At 53.8% G+C, this 16,203-nt stretch overlaps 2 protein-coding genes across 10 annotated transcripts; one reads left to right on the forward strand and one right to left on the reverse strand.

Annotated features, from left to right (window-relative positions):
* Positions 1-1,861: 1,861 nt before the first annotated feature.
* LOC111163342 (aldo-keto reductase family 7 member A3-like) lies at positions 1,862-10,071 on the forward strand. Of its 2 annotated transcripts, XM_089899965.1 has the most exons (8): positions 1,862-2,174; positions 5,109-5,296; positions 5,474-5,578; positions 6,262-6,350; positions 6,594-6,693; positions 6,930-7,053; positions 8,305-8,501; positions 9,381-10,071. In XM_089899965.1, exons 2-8 carry the CDS (start codon positions 5,198-5,200, stop codon positions 9,546-9,548), a joined length of 882 nt encoding a protein of 293 aa, XP_089756091.1. In that variant the 5' UTR covers positions 1,862-2,174; positions 5,109-5,197; the 3' UTR covers positions 9,549-10,071. The 2 variants fall into 2 exon arrangements, with proteins under 2 accessions (XP_089756091.1, XP_089756094.1); XM_089899968.1 differs by lacking the exon at positions 8,305-8,501 and having other exon boundaries at positions 1,867-2,174; positions 9,381-9,518.
* Positions 10,008-16,169, reverse strand: MRTO4 (MRT4 homolog, ribosome maturation factor). Of its 8 annotated transcripts, XM_022551944.3 has the most exons (8): positions 15,895-16,160; positions 13,946-14,004; positions 12,948-13,051; positions 12,115-12,196; positions 11,772-11,839; positions 11,383-11,534; positions 10,930-11,006; positions 10,008-10,823 (listed from the first exon to the last, which is right to left on the reverse strand). In XM_022551944.3, exons 1-8 carry the CDS (start codon positions 15,920-15,922, stop codon positions 10,674-10,676), a joined length of 720 nt encoding a protein of 239 aa, XP_022407652.1. In that variant the 5' UTR covers positions 15,923-16,160; the 3' UTR covers positions 10,008-10,673. The 8 variants fall into 8 exon arrangements, with proteins under 8 accessions (XP_022407652.1, XP_022407651.1, XP_089756099.1 ...); XM_022551943.3 differs by having other exon boundaries at positions 10,008-11,006; positions 15,895-16,165; XM_089899973.1 differs by lacking the exons at positions 10,008-10,823; positions 10,930-11,006 and having other exon boundaries at positions 11,013-11,534; positions 15,895-16,169.
* Positions 16,170-16,203: the final 34 nt, after the last annotated feature.

The following is a 16,203-nucleotide window of genomic DNA, read 5'->3' on the forward strand; positions in this document are numbered from 1 at the left end:
CAACTAAGACCTGGTGGAGCCAAAATAAATAAATATTAAAAAAAAATTGTAATTGGAGAATTCAACACCCATCTCTTAACAACAGGTAGAACAACTACCAGAAAATCAGCAAGGATATAAAAGAACTCAAAAGAGTCATCAACCAGCAGATCTAATCAACATTTATAGGACACTCCACCTAACAAAAATAGTATCTTGCAAGATGTTGCTACTGAGGGAAACTGGGAAAAGGGAACAAAGTATCTCTTTGTATTATTTGTTACAATGGCATATGAATCTAAAATTTTCTCAAAAATTAAAAAGTTTAATTAAAAAAAGGAATATCTGGGCTTCCCTGGTGGCGCAGTGGTTGAGAGTCTGCCTGCTGATGCAGGGGACACGGGTTCGTGCCCTGGTCCAGGAAGATCCCACATGCCGCGGAGCGGCTGGGCCCGTGAGCCATGGCCGCTGACCCTGCGCGTCCGGAGCCTGTGCTCCGCAACGGGAGAGGCCATAGCAGTGAGAGGCCCGCGTACCGCAAAAAGAAAAAAAAAACAAAAAAAACCCACAGGGATATTTGAACATGGATGTGGTATTAAGTGACACAAAAGAATTGTTCATTGTTTTTAGTGTGACAATGGCATTGTAGTTATGTAAGAAACTGCCTGTTATAACACACACACACTGAAATATGTTGGCATAAATAGTATCTCCAGCACAACATTGAATAAAAGGGGTAAGAGCAGATATCATCGACTGGTTACCAATCTTAGGGGGAAAGTTTTTTCACTATTAAATATAATGTCAGCTATATGTTTTTTGTATATGCCCTTTATCAGTTTGAGGAAATTTCCTTTTCTTCTTAGTTTTTTTCTTTTTTTTCCCCCTCCTTCTTCATGAATAGGTATTGAATTTTGTTAAATGCTTTTTTTGCATCAGTTGCGATCATGATATGGGTTTTATTTTTTGGTCAGTATAGTAAACTATATTGATTGATTTTCAAATATAAAGCCCACTGTATTCCTGGGATGAAATTCACTGAGAAGTGATGTATTATCCTTTTTATATATCACTGTATTCGCTTGGTCAAAGGTTTTTATATGTAGGTTCATGAAGATCAACGGGGTGTAGTTTTTGCTGAGTCATACAGTAATTGTATATTTAACTTTATAAAAACTCAGTTATCTGTTTAAAAGTTATCTTTATTATCTGTCAGATAATTGTTTCAGGTGGAAAGTATTCTTTGAGTTTCCATTTTGAATGTGTTTGGACTAAACAAACAATAAACTACTGATGTCTGCAGTAAAAAAATAATAATAATAATACTTTCCACCTGAAACTCACTTCTCTGAGAAAAAGTCTTTTATATTCATCCTCGCGTTTACCATTTCCAGCACTCTTCACTTTTTGTGTGTGTAAATCCAACTTTTCTTCCGTCTAAAGAATTTTTTAAAATATCTTCTATAGTGAAAGCTGGCTACTATGAATTCTCCCCAACCTTTGTCGGAACGAAGTCCTTGCTTTCCTTTTTGAAAGGTGTTTTCGCTTGGGTATAGGATTCGAGGCTGACAGTTCTTTTCTTTCAATACTTCAGTACTGACGCGGGCTGGAGCCTTTGGCAAGTCCCGACGAGAGAACCACAGATCCGACCTCTGGGGCCTGCAAGGTGGCGGGACACCCCTGAGGGCACCACCCCTGGGCCAAGACATCATTTTAGGACCTTTAGCCCTTAGGAAAGCCCCCTCTGGAAGAACACGTGGACCCCAGGACAGCTCAGGAGCCAAGCCGAGGGAGGTGGGGAGCCGCGGGCGTGGGGGGCGGGGCGCCGCGCAGCCTTTCCCCGTACTTCCTTTGCCCCGCCCCTCCGCGCGCTCCGCCCCCAACGCCGGTGGGCGGGACCGGACCCCCTCCTTAAAGCGGTGGCCCACCGCGCGCGGTGGCTAGTGCTACGCTCGGCTGCGCTCCAGCGGGCTGGAGCAGGACCCCCGCCGCCGCAGTGTCCCGGCTGCTGTCGCCCCCGCAGGCAGCCTCTGGCCCCCCGGGCCGCCCAGGCACCGTGCTGGGCGCCATGGAGATGGGGCGGCCGTGCCCCTCTTCCGGGAGCGCGGCCACACCGATATAGACACGGCCCTAGCGTACGTCCGAGAGCATCCTGGGCGGCCTGGGGCTCCGGCTGGGCGGTGGCGACTGCAGAGGTAATTCCTGGCACCCAGACTCCGTCCCCCTTACCTCCCCCGAGCCATGCACCGGCCGAGGTCAGGACCGACAGCTTCGCCCTCCTGCCGGGGCGCCGACCTCCACTGGCCACCCCGCAGCTCTGTGAACACCCCGCTCCTCAGGCCCCGTGCACATCTAGCCCCGGACAGCCGGACAGTGCTTTGTCTTGACTCTTTTCCTCTCCTTTTCCCTCCCCTCAGCAACGTCCCAACCCTGGTCTAGCCTGGAACGACTTGGCTAGCCCCTCTCGGGGGGACTGAAAACGGAGTCTGGCGCTGTGCAGCCCCTGCCTCCTTCCCCTTCCCCGCAGGTGCCGGGTGCGGTCCTGATCTGCAGGAATCCTGCCCTTATGACCCTGGCACTTCCTGGCATAGTCCCAGATCAGGCTTCGGAACCGGCGGGGATCTGCTTCCTCGTTGCTCTGGGCTGTAGACTGCTCCGTGGAGCTCGGGGTGCGCCGTTCAGTTGGCAGTGCCTCCCGCTTCACCAGGGTGGCCGCGCCTGGGAACCGCAGGAGCTATAGGCAGTAGCTGTGATGGGAGAGTGGGGGTAGTATGGTGTCTAACTGCCCTCTCTGTGCCAGCCTCCGTCCAAGGCCATAGAAGGGAAATTGACACTAACCCACTCCAGGGAACTCAGAGTCTAGAGATGGGAGGGGACACTGAAGAACACTAGGAAAACGGAACGTCAGACCTTGAAGAACTGCTAGTTTTCCAGGGGGAGTAAGAGGAGAAGGGGCATTCCCGGCTGCGCGGGTGGGCAGTGAGTGTGCAAAGGCAATGAGATTTGGCAGTGCTGAGGGTTTTGGAACAGGCAGACCTAGCTAAGTGGAGGGTTTGTGTATGGGGGTAGGGGGACATCTGTCATCAGTCTGATGCCATCTGAAATGTTTATAACGTGCCTCACAGGGACATAGTGAGGGCTCAGCAATGTTAGCTGTTACTGTTAGTAGTAGTAGTAGTAGTAGTAGTATCATTAGCACCATGTACCATCTTTTACTTTGAGGTCCTCAGAGTGAAATGATTCACAGCACAGATCTGAAACAAAACAAGAATATGCATGCATCTCATATGCTATCTAGATCACCTGACTGCCTCTCTGTGACAACTCTGGTCTTCTTTTTTTTTTTTTAATTTAAATTTTTATTGAAGTCTAGTTGATTTACAATGTTGTGTTAGTTTCAGGTGTACAGCAAAGTGATTTAGTTATACATATATATGTATAACTAAATATGTATATACATATTCTTTTTCAGATTCCTTTCCATTATAGGCTATTACAAGATATTGAGTATAGTTCCCTGTGCTATAGGGTAGGTCCTTGCTGGTTATCTATTTTATATATATTAGTGTGTATATGTTAATATGAAACTCCTAATTTATCCCAACCCCTTACCCCTTTGGTAACCATAAGTTTGTTTTCGGTCTGTGAGTCTATTTCTGTTTTTTGTTGTTGTTGTTGTTGTTGTTGTTGTTGTTGTTGTTGTTTGCGGTACGCGGGCCTCTCACTGTTGTGGCCTCTTCCGTTGCGGAGCACAGGCTCCGGACGCGCAGGCTCAGCGGCCATGGCTCACGGGCCCAGCCGCTCCGCGGCATGTGGGATCTTCCCGGACCGGGGCACGAACCCGTGTCCCCTGCATCGGCAGGTGGATTCTCAACCACTGCGCCACCAGGGAAGCCCCGGGCTTTCTTTAGTTGCGGCGAGCGGGGGCTACTCTTCGTCGCGGTGCGCGGGCTTCTCATTGCAGTGGCTTCTCTTGTTGCAGAGCTCGGGCTCTAGGTGCGCAGGCTTCAGTAGTTGTGGCATGTGGGCTCAGCAGCTGTGGCTCACGGGCTCTAGAGCACAGGCTCAGTAGTTGTGGCACACGGGCTTAGTTGCTCCACAGCATGTGGGATCTTCCCAGACCAGGGCTTGAACCCGTGTCCCCTGCATTGGCAGGTGGCTTCTTAACCACTGCGCCACCAGGGAAGCCCCCACCTGGGATTCTTAATGGGCGAGGGGAGAAAAGTATTTGATTAACTCACTCCTGACTCACACAGGCGGCACAACACCAGCCTTTTCTCAATGGGTTATTTCTCTGATGGAAATATCTTGCCTTTCCTTCCCTGGGGCCCCAGTTGAAGCCTCTTGCTCTCTTTCCTGAATTCCTGCCGCAGCCTCGCCATTTGCCCTGTTTCCAGACCTGTCCCTGAGGTTTTTGTGTGTGCTTCATTCAGAGTCATCTTTCAAAACTGCAAAGCTGACAACTTAGCTCGCTGGCTGAAAAGTGTTCAGAGTCTCCCTGTGGACCCCTGAAGTCAGATTCTAAGGGGTGCACTCAGGGCCCTTTGTATCCATCTGGTCTGTGGCCCCTTCTCTTGCTTTGTGTGCCCCGTGGACCTGGTGTTCTAGATCCATGGGGTCGCAGGCATGGCTCCTCACACGCCACGTTCTTGCCTCTGGGCGGCCTCTGACTGGCCCTGGAGATTCAGATTCTAAGAAAGCCTTCCCTGAACTCCCAGGGCTCCTCTCCCACCTTGTGCTTATCCCGGCCTCACTTACTCTGTAGTGGCCCCTTAGACTGTGCGTCCTTGATGGCAGGGATCCACTGCTGGCCTTCCTCATCCAGCCCTTAGCGCCAGGTGTGGCACACCCAGTTGTCTGGTAAATAGTCATCGTAATAACATTAGCAGCTCATAATGAGCAAATCTATCAAAGTTCTGATCAATCCTTGGGGCCTCCCGACAAGATATCACTCTCAATTTACAGTTGAGGGGATTGAGGCTCAGAGAGTTTAAATAACTTGGTTAGGGTCACAGAGCTCGAATTGGCAGAGCTGGGGTGTGAACCCAGGTCTGTCTCTTAACCATTACACTAGATTCTCTCCAGCGTTTGGTAAACTGACTTGGACTTCCATTTCTCTCCTCCCAAAGTGAAAATCACCACCAAGGCCAATCCAGTGGGTGAAAAGTCTCTGAAGCCTGACAGCCTCTGGTCCCAGCTGGAGACGTCACTGAAGTGGATGCAGTGCCCCCGAGTGGACCTCTTTTACCTGTACCTGCCGGACCACGGCACCCCCGTGGAAGAGACACTGCGTGCCTGCCACCAGCTGCACCAGGAGGTGAGGGCGGCCCCCCAGCTCCTCTGCTTGGCCTGTCGTTGCCCAGGAGAGTGGAGGCTCCAGGGCTGTCCCAGGGCAGAGCTGGGGACAGACCCCACTCCCCAGGGTCCCCAGCCAGTCTCTCCTTCCTGGTGTTCCGGGCTGCAGTGGGTTCTGACCTTGGCCTCTCCCCCGCAGGGCAAGTCTGTGGAGCTTGGCCTCTCCAACTATGACGCCTGGGAAGTGGCCGAGATCTGTACCCTGTGCAAGAGCAACAACTGGATCCTGCCCACCGTGTACCAGGTGAGGCCAGGGCTGCAGAGGCCTCTGTCTCCTGGGTGCCTGCTGATCCCGGGTCCTCGTGGCTCCCCCCTCCCTGTGCCCTCTCCATACCAGCCATTCCCCTGCTCTACAGGATGATGGCTCCCAGGTACCCTCAGCCTGGCAAACAGGCGCCTGCTCTCTCCGGTTCTGGCTCCCCTTCCTGCCTGCTTCTCGCTCTGCAGTCAGCCTGGAACACTCCTCCCTGCTGTCCCTGGAAGGAGTGCCCAGGTCTCACTTAGATGCCTCTTCCTCTGGAAGCCTTTCCTGACAGCCCAGAGGAGCCTGAGATCTCAGGTCCTCCTTTTCTCCTCCTCATTCATTCAGCAAATGTTTGTGCACCTACTTGCTGCCAGGCACTGGTCACAGAACTTACTAGTGCATTACAATCGTCTCTTTTGTTGAATATGTTTGTTAACACTCTACCTCACTATTAAATCTCTGAGCACAGCAGCTTTGTCCTTTGGCTTGTGGATGGAAATCCAGTATCCAGGCCATAGGTGGTGCTCAGAAATGTTGGCTGAAGGGATGAATTTTCCTTGGGCGTGAGCCCTCTCCACCAGCACCATTAAGTATCTGCCTGATTGTTAAGGTCTGAACTGAGGTTCTCCACGGGAAAATTTGGGGTCCCGTGCACCCTCTCCAGCTGGCCCTTCTGCCTGCAGGGCATGTACAACGCCACCACCCAGCAAGTGGAGACAGAGCTCTTCCCCTGCCTCAGGACTGAGGTTCTACGCCTAAAACCCTTTGGCTGGTATGGGGCGTGGGCTGCTGTGGGGACGGGCTCACCCCGGGTGGAAGGGTCTTCCTGGCCGTGTTTCTGCCTGTTCCTGACCCTGGAGATGCCTGGTCCCAGACCTGGGAAGCAGGGAGGGGTTTGACAGGAGGCTGGGCTGGGTCCTCCATCCCTCCTGGGTCCCCCACCATCACCCCCACTTCCAGTCCAGAGCAGCCTCTGGGAGCAGTGCCAGGGGATCTGATTACAGCCTTCTTGCAGGGGGCCTGCTGACCGGCAAGTACAAGGATGGGGACAAGGATGGGTAACAACCTGTGGGCCGTTTCTTTGGGACCAATTGGGCAGAGATCTACAGGAATCGGTGAGCTGGGCATGGGCTGCGTCAGGGTGGGAGGTGGCATGGGTCCCCTTAGTCTGCAATGGGGAGTCCCTGGGGCTGCTTTCTTGGTGGCCAGGACCTCCCCCTGTGTTCAGACCTTTGCCCCTGGATCCCTACCAGCTTTACTGAGAAATTTACCCCTAAAATTTCGCCAGTGTCTCTGGGGAGTGATTGGGGGCCTGGATTGGGAACGCGTAGAGCTCTGGACCTTCCACCAGGTCTGTGAGGCTATGTCTTTTCCCTGGGAAGAGCCTACTCCCTGCCCACAGCGGGAGAAGAAACCTTGGATTGGAACTTGGGATTCCTGGGGCTTGATGCTGGCCTGTCACCTGGGGCAACTGAGTAAGTTTTGTAAACTCTTGGCAATAACACTGTCATCAATGTCTAAAGTTATAGTTGAACATCTGTTGGGACTAGCCTTCTTCCCTTCCTTTTTTTCATTTTTGCAAGTTTGAAAAAGTTATCAAAGTAATACATGGCCACAGCTAGAAGCAAGCCCTTCAAGTCGCACTGCTCCAAGGTGATGCTCTTTAACTCCTACAGTTTTCCTTCCCTCTGGTATTTACTGTGAGATCTCTGATGCACACACTTTCCTGCTATTCCTTAATTTATCAAATTTAGACATTATCTGTGGACTGCTGGAAAGTTCCTAACCTTTCAAGATTTATAGAAGCTGAGTCTCCAATGCTAGTTTTGTTGAAATGGCCCAGGACTTTTTAAAATTAATTAGTTAATTTATTTTTGACTGCGGTGGGTCTTCGTTGCTGCACGTGGGCTTTCTCTAGTTGCAGCGAGTGGGGGCTACTCTTTGTTGCGGTGCACAGGCTTATCATTGCGGTGGCTTCTCTTGTTGCAGAGCACTGGCTCTAGGTGCACAGGCTCAGTAGTTGTGGCTCACGGGCTCAGTAGTTGTGGCACGTGGGCTCAGTAGTTGTGGCTCATAGGCTCTAGAGTGCAGGCTCAGTAGTGGTGGCACACGGGCTTAGTTGCTCCTCAGCCTGAGGGATCTTCCTGGACCAGGGATCAAACCCGTGTCCCCTACATTGGCAGGCGGATTCTTAACCACTGCGCCACCAGGGAAGTCCCCTGCCAGGGTTTCTGATTGCCTGGCCAGGTTTAGGAGCCATCGCCCTAAGCAGTGTCTCTCAAGGAGCTCGTCACACCACCAGCGCTTAGGCCTCACCCCTGGAGGATCTTGGTTGATAGTTTTCACCTTCTCTGCTCTACTTAGTTGACAGAGCACTGCAGGTCCATTATCTCCTTTACATTTTGCACTCACCACGTGGGGCTGGCTCAGGGTGTTTCCTCACTGAGCAGGTAAGTGAAGGCAGGTGACTGAGCCAAGGCCAGAGCTGGGACTGGAGCCAGGACTTGTCCTGTCTGTGACCCGGAGCACAAAGCACTCCTGGTTCCCGATTTGGGGAGTTGTATTGTTCGCATCCGGTGAACATGTTCAATGCGAGGATCCTTGCCCACTGCATCCCCGCTGCTCCTACCACTGGGTTGAAATCACCCCGGTGAGGGGCCCAGAAATCCACATGCATTCTGCTGCTCAGGGAAACAAAACCTCCATTTGAGATATTGGTCCCTCAGTGCCTCAGGGACCAGTGACCTGCAGGAATCCCAGCGTCCTGACCTGTGCCACCCTCTCCACTCACCCAGCTTCTGGAAGCACTACTTTGAGGCTGTTGCCTTGGTGGGGAAGGCCTGCAGGCCACATATGGCCCCAGTGCCCCCAGCATGACCCCGGCCGTCCTCCGGTGGAGAGGTACCACCACTCCCAGCTCCAGGTAGGAAGGAGGAAGTGAAAGAGAGGGCTGTGTGATTATTTCATGATTTCTGGATTACTCCTTTACCTTTTCTGAAATGTCTCCATGGCCCAGGTCTTTTGGGTGGTATTCCTGTTCTTAGAGTTTATTAAGTGTCACATTACAAACAGTACTGGCCCTAGTAAGTATAATTATCCCAACTTTATGTATGAGTAAACTGGCTCAGAGGCCACTTCACCTAACTGTGGGTACATGAGATAGGGCAGAAGCTATGTGTGATGCTGAAACCTACATTTTTTCAGCATTAGCATTTATCTGTCTCTGGCTGCCTGCTCTGCAGAGGCCAACTCTGTGTCCCTGGCAGGGCTGCCCTCTCCCTGCCATCCCGCTTTCCCAACTTCTTCCAACTTGGGCATCACATACTAACGGTGCCTCTTTCTTGAGCCCCTGTTAAGTGCTAGGCCTGAAGCAAACTTTATGAAATTTTAGGGAATTCCCTGGTGGTCCAGTGGTTAGGACTCTGCGTTTCCACTGCAGGGGGCATGGATTCAATCCCTGGTTAGGGAACCAAGATCCAGCATGCTGCAAGGCACGGCCAAAAAAAAAATCCTCCCACAACCACCCTGCAAAGTAAAGGAAGCCTGAAGCTTAGGGAGGTCACATGACTAACCCAAGCCCTCCCAGCTGCCGAGCAGCAGAGGGGAACTTGGGTCTGCCTGCGTGCGTCTAGGGAAGCAGGGCTGTAGAGCTGTTCGAAGGCAATGTAAGTTCTGTGCGGAATAATATAGGGTATAGACTTTAGATTGCAGGTCTTGGCAGGGGCAGGGTGGGAGGGGGTGTGTGCGACTGGAGTCACTGTGGCGCGCTAGCGTGTTGACGTCTGGCTGTCTCCCCTTGCAGGGCGTTCAGGGGGACGCAGTCATCCTGGGCATGTCCAGCTTGGAGCAGCTAGAACAGAACTTGGTGGCCGCTGAGGGAGAGCCCCTGGAGCCGGCCGTCATGCAGGCCTTTGATCAGGCCTGGCACCTGTCTGCCCATGTATGTCCGAACTACCTCCACCAGGCCTAGTCCTGACTTGGGGTGGCAGAGGACACACTCCATCTATCACCTCTTTTATTCTCTCAACCAGTCAGTTCTGACTTCAAGCCGCTTTATGTAGCTAGTTCTTTCCTCACAGTCCCAGTTCACAAACTGTCTCCTATGTTCTTGTTAATACTCCCAGTTGCCTTCATCATGTAAAAAGCCCAGGGCCTCAGGCGTTTCCTGTCTGAGTAGAGGCACTAACCTGGCTGGAGCCCAGGCCCACAGTGAATCTGTTTCCTCTGCAGCCTGCAGGCTGTTTCTCGTCCTCCCATAGGCTTGGTGAGAAGGGGGCAGGAGTAGGGATTAGTCTTCAAAGGGCAGAGGCGGTGGGAGGGTCTCCCAGCCTCCTGCCCTGAACCCAGTGTGACCTCTCAACATCGGGGCTGCAGGTGGCCCTCATGCTTCTACACGCGACAGAAAAAAAGAGGGCCACACACCCTGAGGTAGATTTTCTCCTGTTCAGAATTACCTCATTAAATACTTATAAACAGAACAATCTGGGCAAAAACCTACCACCTGGAGCCACCACCCAGAAGACTAAAACCTCCCAGGATGCAGTGGAATGTTTTTTACATTCATTCAGTTTCGGCAGTGGCTTTATGTTTGCTTTAGCCAACACCTCCTGTCTCCTGGTCATCCACAAGTTTCTCAGCCCTGGTTTTGGGGGTTGTGGGTGGGAAAGAGAATAGAGAGTAGGGGTAGGAGGGCGGCAGGCAGGGTGCCTATTTTCCTCAAACAAATCCCAGTTTCAAGCCAGGGGCGCCGAGGCCCAGAGGAAAGGAGAAGGCGGTTCCTCTTGTGCTCCCAGGGCCGCCCGGCCAGTGGTCACACAGGAGCCAGTGCTGGAAACTGGCTTGAGGTGAACTAAGAATCCTGGGGGTCCAAACCAAAGCCCAAACTCAAGGGTTTTTTCCTAGAAAAGTCCCTTTTGGAGGAGACACCCTGCTGACAAAGTTTCATTATTTATAGGATAGCCTGTCCCTGTCACCCTCCCTTGTGTGCATCCACAGCAAAATACACGGCTGCTCCCCCGAGAGGGCTGCGGCAGTCTCACGCCGTCCAGTCCAGACAAGACTGGAGCAGGCCCGGAGGTCCCGTCCCAAGTGCATGTCAGCTGTCGTCGTCTTCCTCTGATTCTACTTCCGACTCGGGCGCGCTCTCTGGCAAGTCATCTCCCATCTGCTGGAACCTTCCGGACTCCGCGTCCCACACGTACTTGATGGTCACCTTGAATTCGGCCATTTCGTACCTGAAAAGCTTCTGCAAGAGGCGAAGGGACCCAAAGGTCAGGAGGAGCGAGTGGGGTCAGAGGAGTCTGCGGCCCCTCCCGCCGCAGCTGCAGACGCCCGGGGCGGAGGGAACTCACCAGGACACGGGCCTGCTCTGGGGTCAGCACATCGCCCTCCTTGCAAACCTCGTAGTCGGACAGCAGGGTCACCACACCTACAGAGAAGGGGGCCCCCAGGCAGTTACTCTGGCACAGAGGCCTGTGCAGGGCCAGAGGAACCGGGCCGGCCCCCTGCCCCCAGGCTTCCAGCAGCACCGGGGCAGGGGTTCATCAGTGAGCATTCAGCCGCCCAGGAGGGTTTTTGGGGGGCAGTGACTCCTCCTTCCTTCCTTGCCCTGTAACTGCTGTATTCTAGCTGTAACTTACTGTCCACATTCACCCCAGCTGTCAGGCGGGCGCTGTTAGTCCTGTTTTCACATGAGAAAATGGAGGCCGGTAGAAATTGGGGGTGAGGGGGGAGTTGTCTGGCTTGGAAACCTGTGCTCTCGGCCGCTCGGCTGTGACCTTTCAGCTCTGGGGACGCCCCTGTACCTTTCTTGAGGGCCGTGGGCAGGCCCAGCTGCCTCAGCTGTGGCTCCATGGAGTGCGGGAACTGCTCCAGGGGCCCCGGGTCCAGGCTCACGGTGAAAGTGGCTTTGTTCCCAGCTCGGGCGTAGTCCATCTCCGTGTATTTCGTGAACCACCTGAGAGGAAAGAGAAGTGGCAGGAGGGCAGGTTTCTGCCTGGGCCTCGTCTCACCGCCCTTCCTCCTCGGTTCAGCCTGGAGCTCCGAGCCTGGGAGAACAGAGACTCCGTAACGGGATTCCAGGAACCAGGAACCAGGTTTTACTCGGTGCCTCTACTGTACAAAGTCCTGGGCTATTCCCTCCCCGGAGACCTCGCCAACCTTTCCCTTCCCACCGCTCCTCCAGGGCACTTACTCGTTCACTTCCTCCTTAGTGCGATTGGTGAAAAGGAGACCAACTTCACCCCTCAACTTCTTGCTGACCTACAGAACCAAAGTGGGGTGGGGTCGGTCACATTAGAGCAGCGGTTCTCAACTGGGGACCATTTTGCCGGCCCCGCCCCCTCATCTGGCAACACGTGGAGACATTTTTGGTCACAGCTGGAGGGGGGCAGCACTACTCTCTGGGTCTGGAGGTTAAAGGAGAACCGAGCTTTAAGTCCACCCCGGGCCGCCAGATGGCTGCAGTGCGCATCATGTGACAGCAGCGGAGAAGGCAGCCTGGCCTCGGCCCCTCCCTGTGAGGGCCAGAGACTCACCTGATGCAGATTGTCTTTGTACTCGTCAGATGGGCTTCGACCCAGGGCCACCATCATCACTTTGTTTTTGCCAAAGAACATCCTACAGAGAAAAAGAGGGGTCTGTGAATGAAGCGCCCCGCCCTGCCCTCACTTCAGTGCAAACCAGCTTCAGTCCCCGGAGCCCGAGCCAAGGCCCAGGCTGTTTTGTAGCAGAAGGTGTGGCCAGAGACTCCACTCTTCCACGCAGCCCTGCTCACTTTGTCGCCAGCCCAGGGTCCCTCTCATCATTTTCCTGCACAGACCCTGAAACTCACATTCTGTCTCAGCCCACTGTGAGTGCGTCTGGATATGTGGAAGGGGCCTGTTTAATGGTCTGAACCAGAACGGGTGCGATGTTCCTTAAGGGACCAGACCCCAGGGTTCAGGGAGCCCCTTCTCCTGGAGAGGTCACTGCTCAACCCGCCCCCCACCCCCACAAGGCGAGACAAACTTTAACAGTTAAAAAGCACCCTTCAGGGCTTCCCTGGTGGCGCAGTGGTTGAGAGTCCGCCTGCCGATGCAGGAGACGCGGGTTCATGCCCCGGTCTGGGAAGATCCCACATGCCGTGGAGCGGCTGGGCCCGTGAGCCATGGCTGCTGAGCCTGTGCTCCGCAATGGGAGAGGCCACAACAGTGAGAGGCCCGCGTACAGCAAAAAAAAAAAAAAAAAAAAGCGCCCTTCAGTGGGGATGGGGGCATGGCACTTTGTCCTTATTAAGGTGCCTCCTGTGACCGAGGTCACTAACCGCCCCTGTGCTTTGCAAGCAGCCTGGCCCCTCCGCACTCAGGCCCTTCTCCCACTGCCCGCTCACCGGCTGTGCTTCCAGGCACTGCGCACGTCCTTCAGTTTGCTGTTCCTCATGTTGGCCACAGAGAAGACGAAGAGGTACTTGTATGTGTCCACACATTTCCGAAGCTGCAGGACAATTCATGGGGCTCTGGAGTCCAAGGGGCAGCAGGGGTTGGGCAGTACTCTGGCCTCAGGTGGGAAAGAGACTGCTCCAGGTCTCTTACAACTGAGGATGTTTAGAGCCTCTAACCTGGTTGTTTCCTCCTTGCCTCTGCTACTGAAGCCAGGATACTAAGTACAGGGGCTGCCCTGACGCAAAGCAGGCCTGATGGCAAAGTGCGGGGGAAGGTGAGCCACGGGTCAAGAGCCCACCGTCTCCCCAGGTTTCCGACTTACGGTGGCCACCGCTGCAACTGACCACTTCTCTTTGGCCAGTAATTGCTGACGATCTAGAAACCTAGCTACACTAGGAAGTCTCCTGCTATATGGAAACGTGTAAAGTCTTGTCATTTAGTCACCAGGGAAGGCGGCTCATCAGCCCTGCGGCGCCCACGTTGTTGGCGGCAGCCACGATGAAGTGGTCTCAAGGAAAATGGCATCTTCGTGCTGGAGGAAACTCCCCTGTCACCCAGCCTGCAGCCTGATGCAGTGCAGACAGTGGCTTGGTGCATCTACCCACACCTGGTAACTCCCTGGCTCTTTTTACATCGGGCAGACTAACAAATCTCTGCAAGCTTCAGTTACCAGACCGCAAAACAGCGATAACTTCCCCTCGCATCTACCTCGCGGGGGTGCTTCACATGTGAAACAGCGCCGTGCAGGGCAGAGTAAGGGCTCAATCAAGCTGGAAACCATCACTATGGGAGTTTTTATTGGTGCTGCTGCTGGAGAAGAAAGGGCTGGATCAGCACCATTTTTTTTTCTTCCCCCCAAACAGTATGTTTCCCTGACAAACAGCCCTACACCCACGTTTATAAACCAAATACAAGGTCTGGAAAAATAAAAAGAACACGCTCTTACCTCTTCTATCAAGTTCTGTTTCAGTTCTAAGCCTTTCTTAGCGGTTTTGGTGAGGGAGACTAATACAAAGAAGAAAAGGGAGAGATGATGAGAGGCAAATCTGGATGTCCCGGAGACTCTTTCTTCCCCGCTTTCGTAGCCCAGCTGGACCAAGCCAATCTGAGAAAAGGTAGTAAGGCTTTTGTGGACACCACTTCTGGCATGCAAGGCTACTCCCAGGGTCCCCAGAGTGCCTGCTCGCTACTGTTCCCGAGCCTGAAGGTCTCTTCCCATCTTTCCTGTTACTCAGACAAACTAGGTATTCCTTAGCTCCCCTGAGGTGAAGCGAAAACTCCCTACTGAGGTGTGGAGGCTCTGGGGGCCCTGCCAGTGGCTGAGCTAGCTGCTGGCTGAGGCGCGTCCCTGTGCTGCTGTGGTACACAGAGACCGTCTGTGGCTGCTCTGGGCTGGGGACTGTATCTCCCCTGCTACACCCTGTCTTGCAGTTTGGACCCATGGATGCAGCAACGCGTCTTTGGGGAAGGACAAGCACCTCTTCTCCAACAACAGCTGGGGCCCAATCTGCCCCTTAACCAGAAGGGTTTGACATTTGTCAGATCTGACCAGGGCTCCCTCCACAGAACCCAATCATTCCACAAACGCTTAACAGAGCATCAAATGCAAAGCCCTGGCTCCTGGGAGGAGGCCGCTTCTTATTCATCCTGCCTGGCACTCAGTCGGTCCCTCTTCACGAAGCACACATCTAGAAAGGTAATCACGCCATTCAGGGGCGAGTGCAGCATAGGAGGGCAAACAAAACACAGTTGTCCATTTTCCAACACTTCCACTGCTACAACTGTGGACCTAGCCAGCACCATGCTCTCTTGGATTACTGCTAGTCTCGCTGCTTCCACCCCTGCACACTGCCCCCACCTTCCCTGTCTATTCTCAACAAAGCAGTTAAGGTGATCTTTTTAAAAGTAAAGCTGAACCCCATCATTCCTCTGCTCGAGCTCTCTCCTCCCGTTTCACCTGCGTGTGAAAGCCAGTTCCTTGCAAAGGTCTTTCAAGCCCCGCACACTCTGCCCAATTCCCTCTCCCTCCTTTTTGCTCACTCTGCCCTGGCCACGATGGCCTCTTGCCCCAGAACATGTCAAACATGCTCCCGCTTCAGGGCCTTTGCCCTTCGTGTTCCCTCTCCTGGGACCACCACCCTTCCAGGTAACTCCATGGGTTGCTTATTTACTTTCTTCAAGTTCCTGCTCATTTGTCATCTCAACAGAGACCTTCCCTGGCCACACTGCACAAAAGAACATCAACTTCTCTTTCTCTCTTACTCCACGAAACTTACCACTATCTGAATTTACTGATTCGATTTTCGGTACCTTGGGAGGATATACTTCCCATAACTAAAATATTAAGCTTGATGAGGGCTCTAGGCCTTCCTTGTTGTAACTGCTGTATCCTTCGACGCCTAGAGAGTGCCAGGTCCCTCTCTAATTTGTTGAGTGAATGTGCTAGAGAGCCGGAGTGAGAGAGACTCACCATAGTAGAGGCAGTCAGGAATACTCTCTTAGGAGATATCCTACGAACTGCCAACTGAGAAAGAGCCAGCCATACAAAGACCGGGGCACAAGCATGCCAGACAGAAGCAACTTCAAGTACATACTTCGGGATAAACCTGGGTTGAGGGGAAGGCCGCAAGGTGGGGGGAGCGCGGAGAGCTAAGACAGATGGGCTGAGGTAGGAAAAGGTGGGCCAAGGCGAGATCGGGTGCGGCCTGGGTGTTCAGAGGCTGTTCCCCGACCAGCCGGCCTTGGACAAACTCTGGAGGCCTGGCAAAGCAGTCTCCGCTCCCTGACCAGACCCGGCTCCAGCCCCCACCCCCGTGCTTCCCCCGGGAAGCCCCTACCGCAGGTGACAGCCAGCCCGCGAATTCCTCACCGGGTCCCAAGACCCCCTTTGCCCACCTTTCTTGTCGCGCTTGGATTTGGGCATCTCGCTGCAGCCACGTGCGGCGGAAGACGGTGCTGCCTATTAGGACCTCGGCGGCGCTGGGACCTCTGGGACAGCCCTCGGGGGCTGCCCTTGCGCGTGCCTGACCCAATCTGCGCTGAGGCCCGCCTCTCCCTGCCCCGCCGCCGCCTGCGCTCTCCCTCGAGTCTCCAGAGCGACTTCCTGCGCGGGCGGGGGATCCCAGAGTCCTGGGTGCCCCACCGAGAGCTCCGCGTGCGGTTCCCAACTCTATGGTTCTGCGGAGGCGGAGCCTGAGGCCCGGT

Source organism: Delphinapterus leucas, chromosome 1 (genome assembly GCF_059928025.1).
Source record: "Delphinapterus leucas isolate spDelLeu-1000000601 "Yukka" chromosome 1, BTC_Dleu_Yukka2, whole genome shotgun sequence".
NCBI classification, from domain to species: Eukaryota; Metazoa; Chordata; class Mammalia; order Artiodactyla; family Monodontidae; genus Delphinapterus; species Delphinapterus leucas.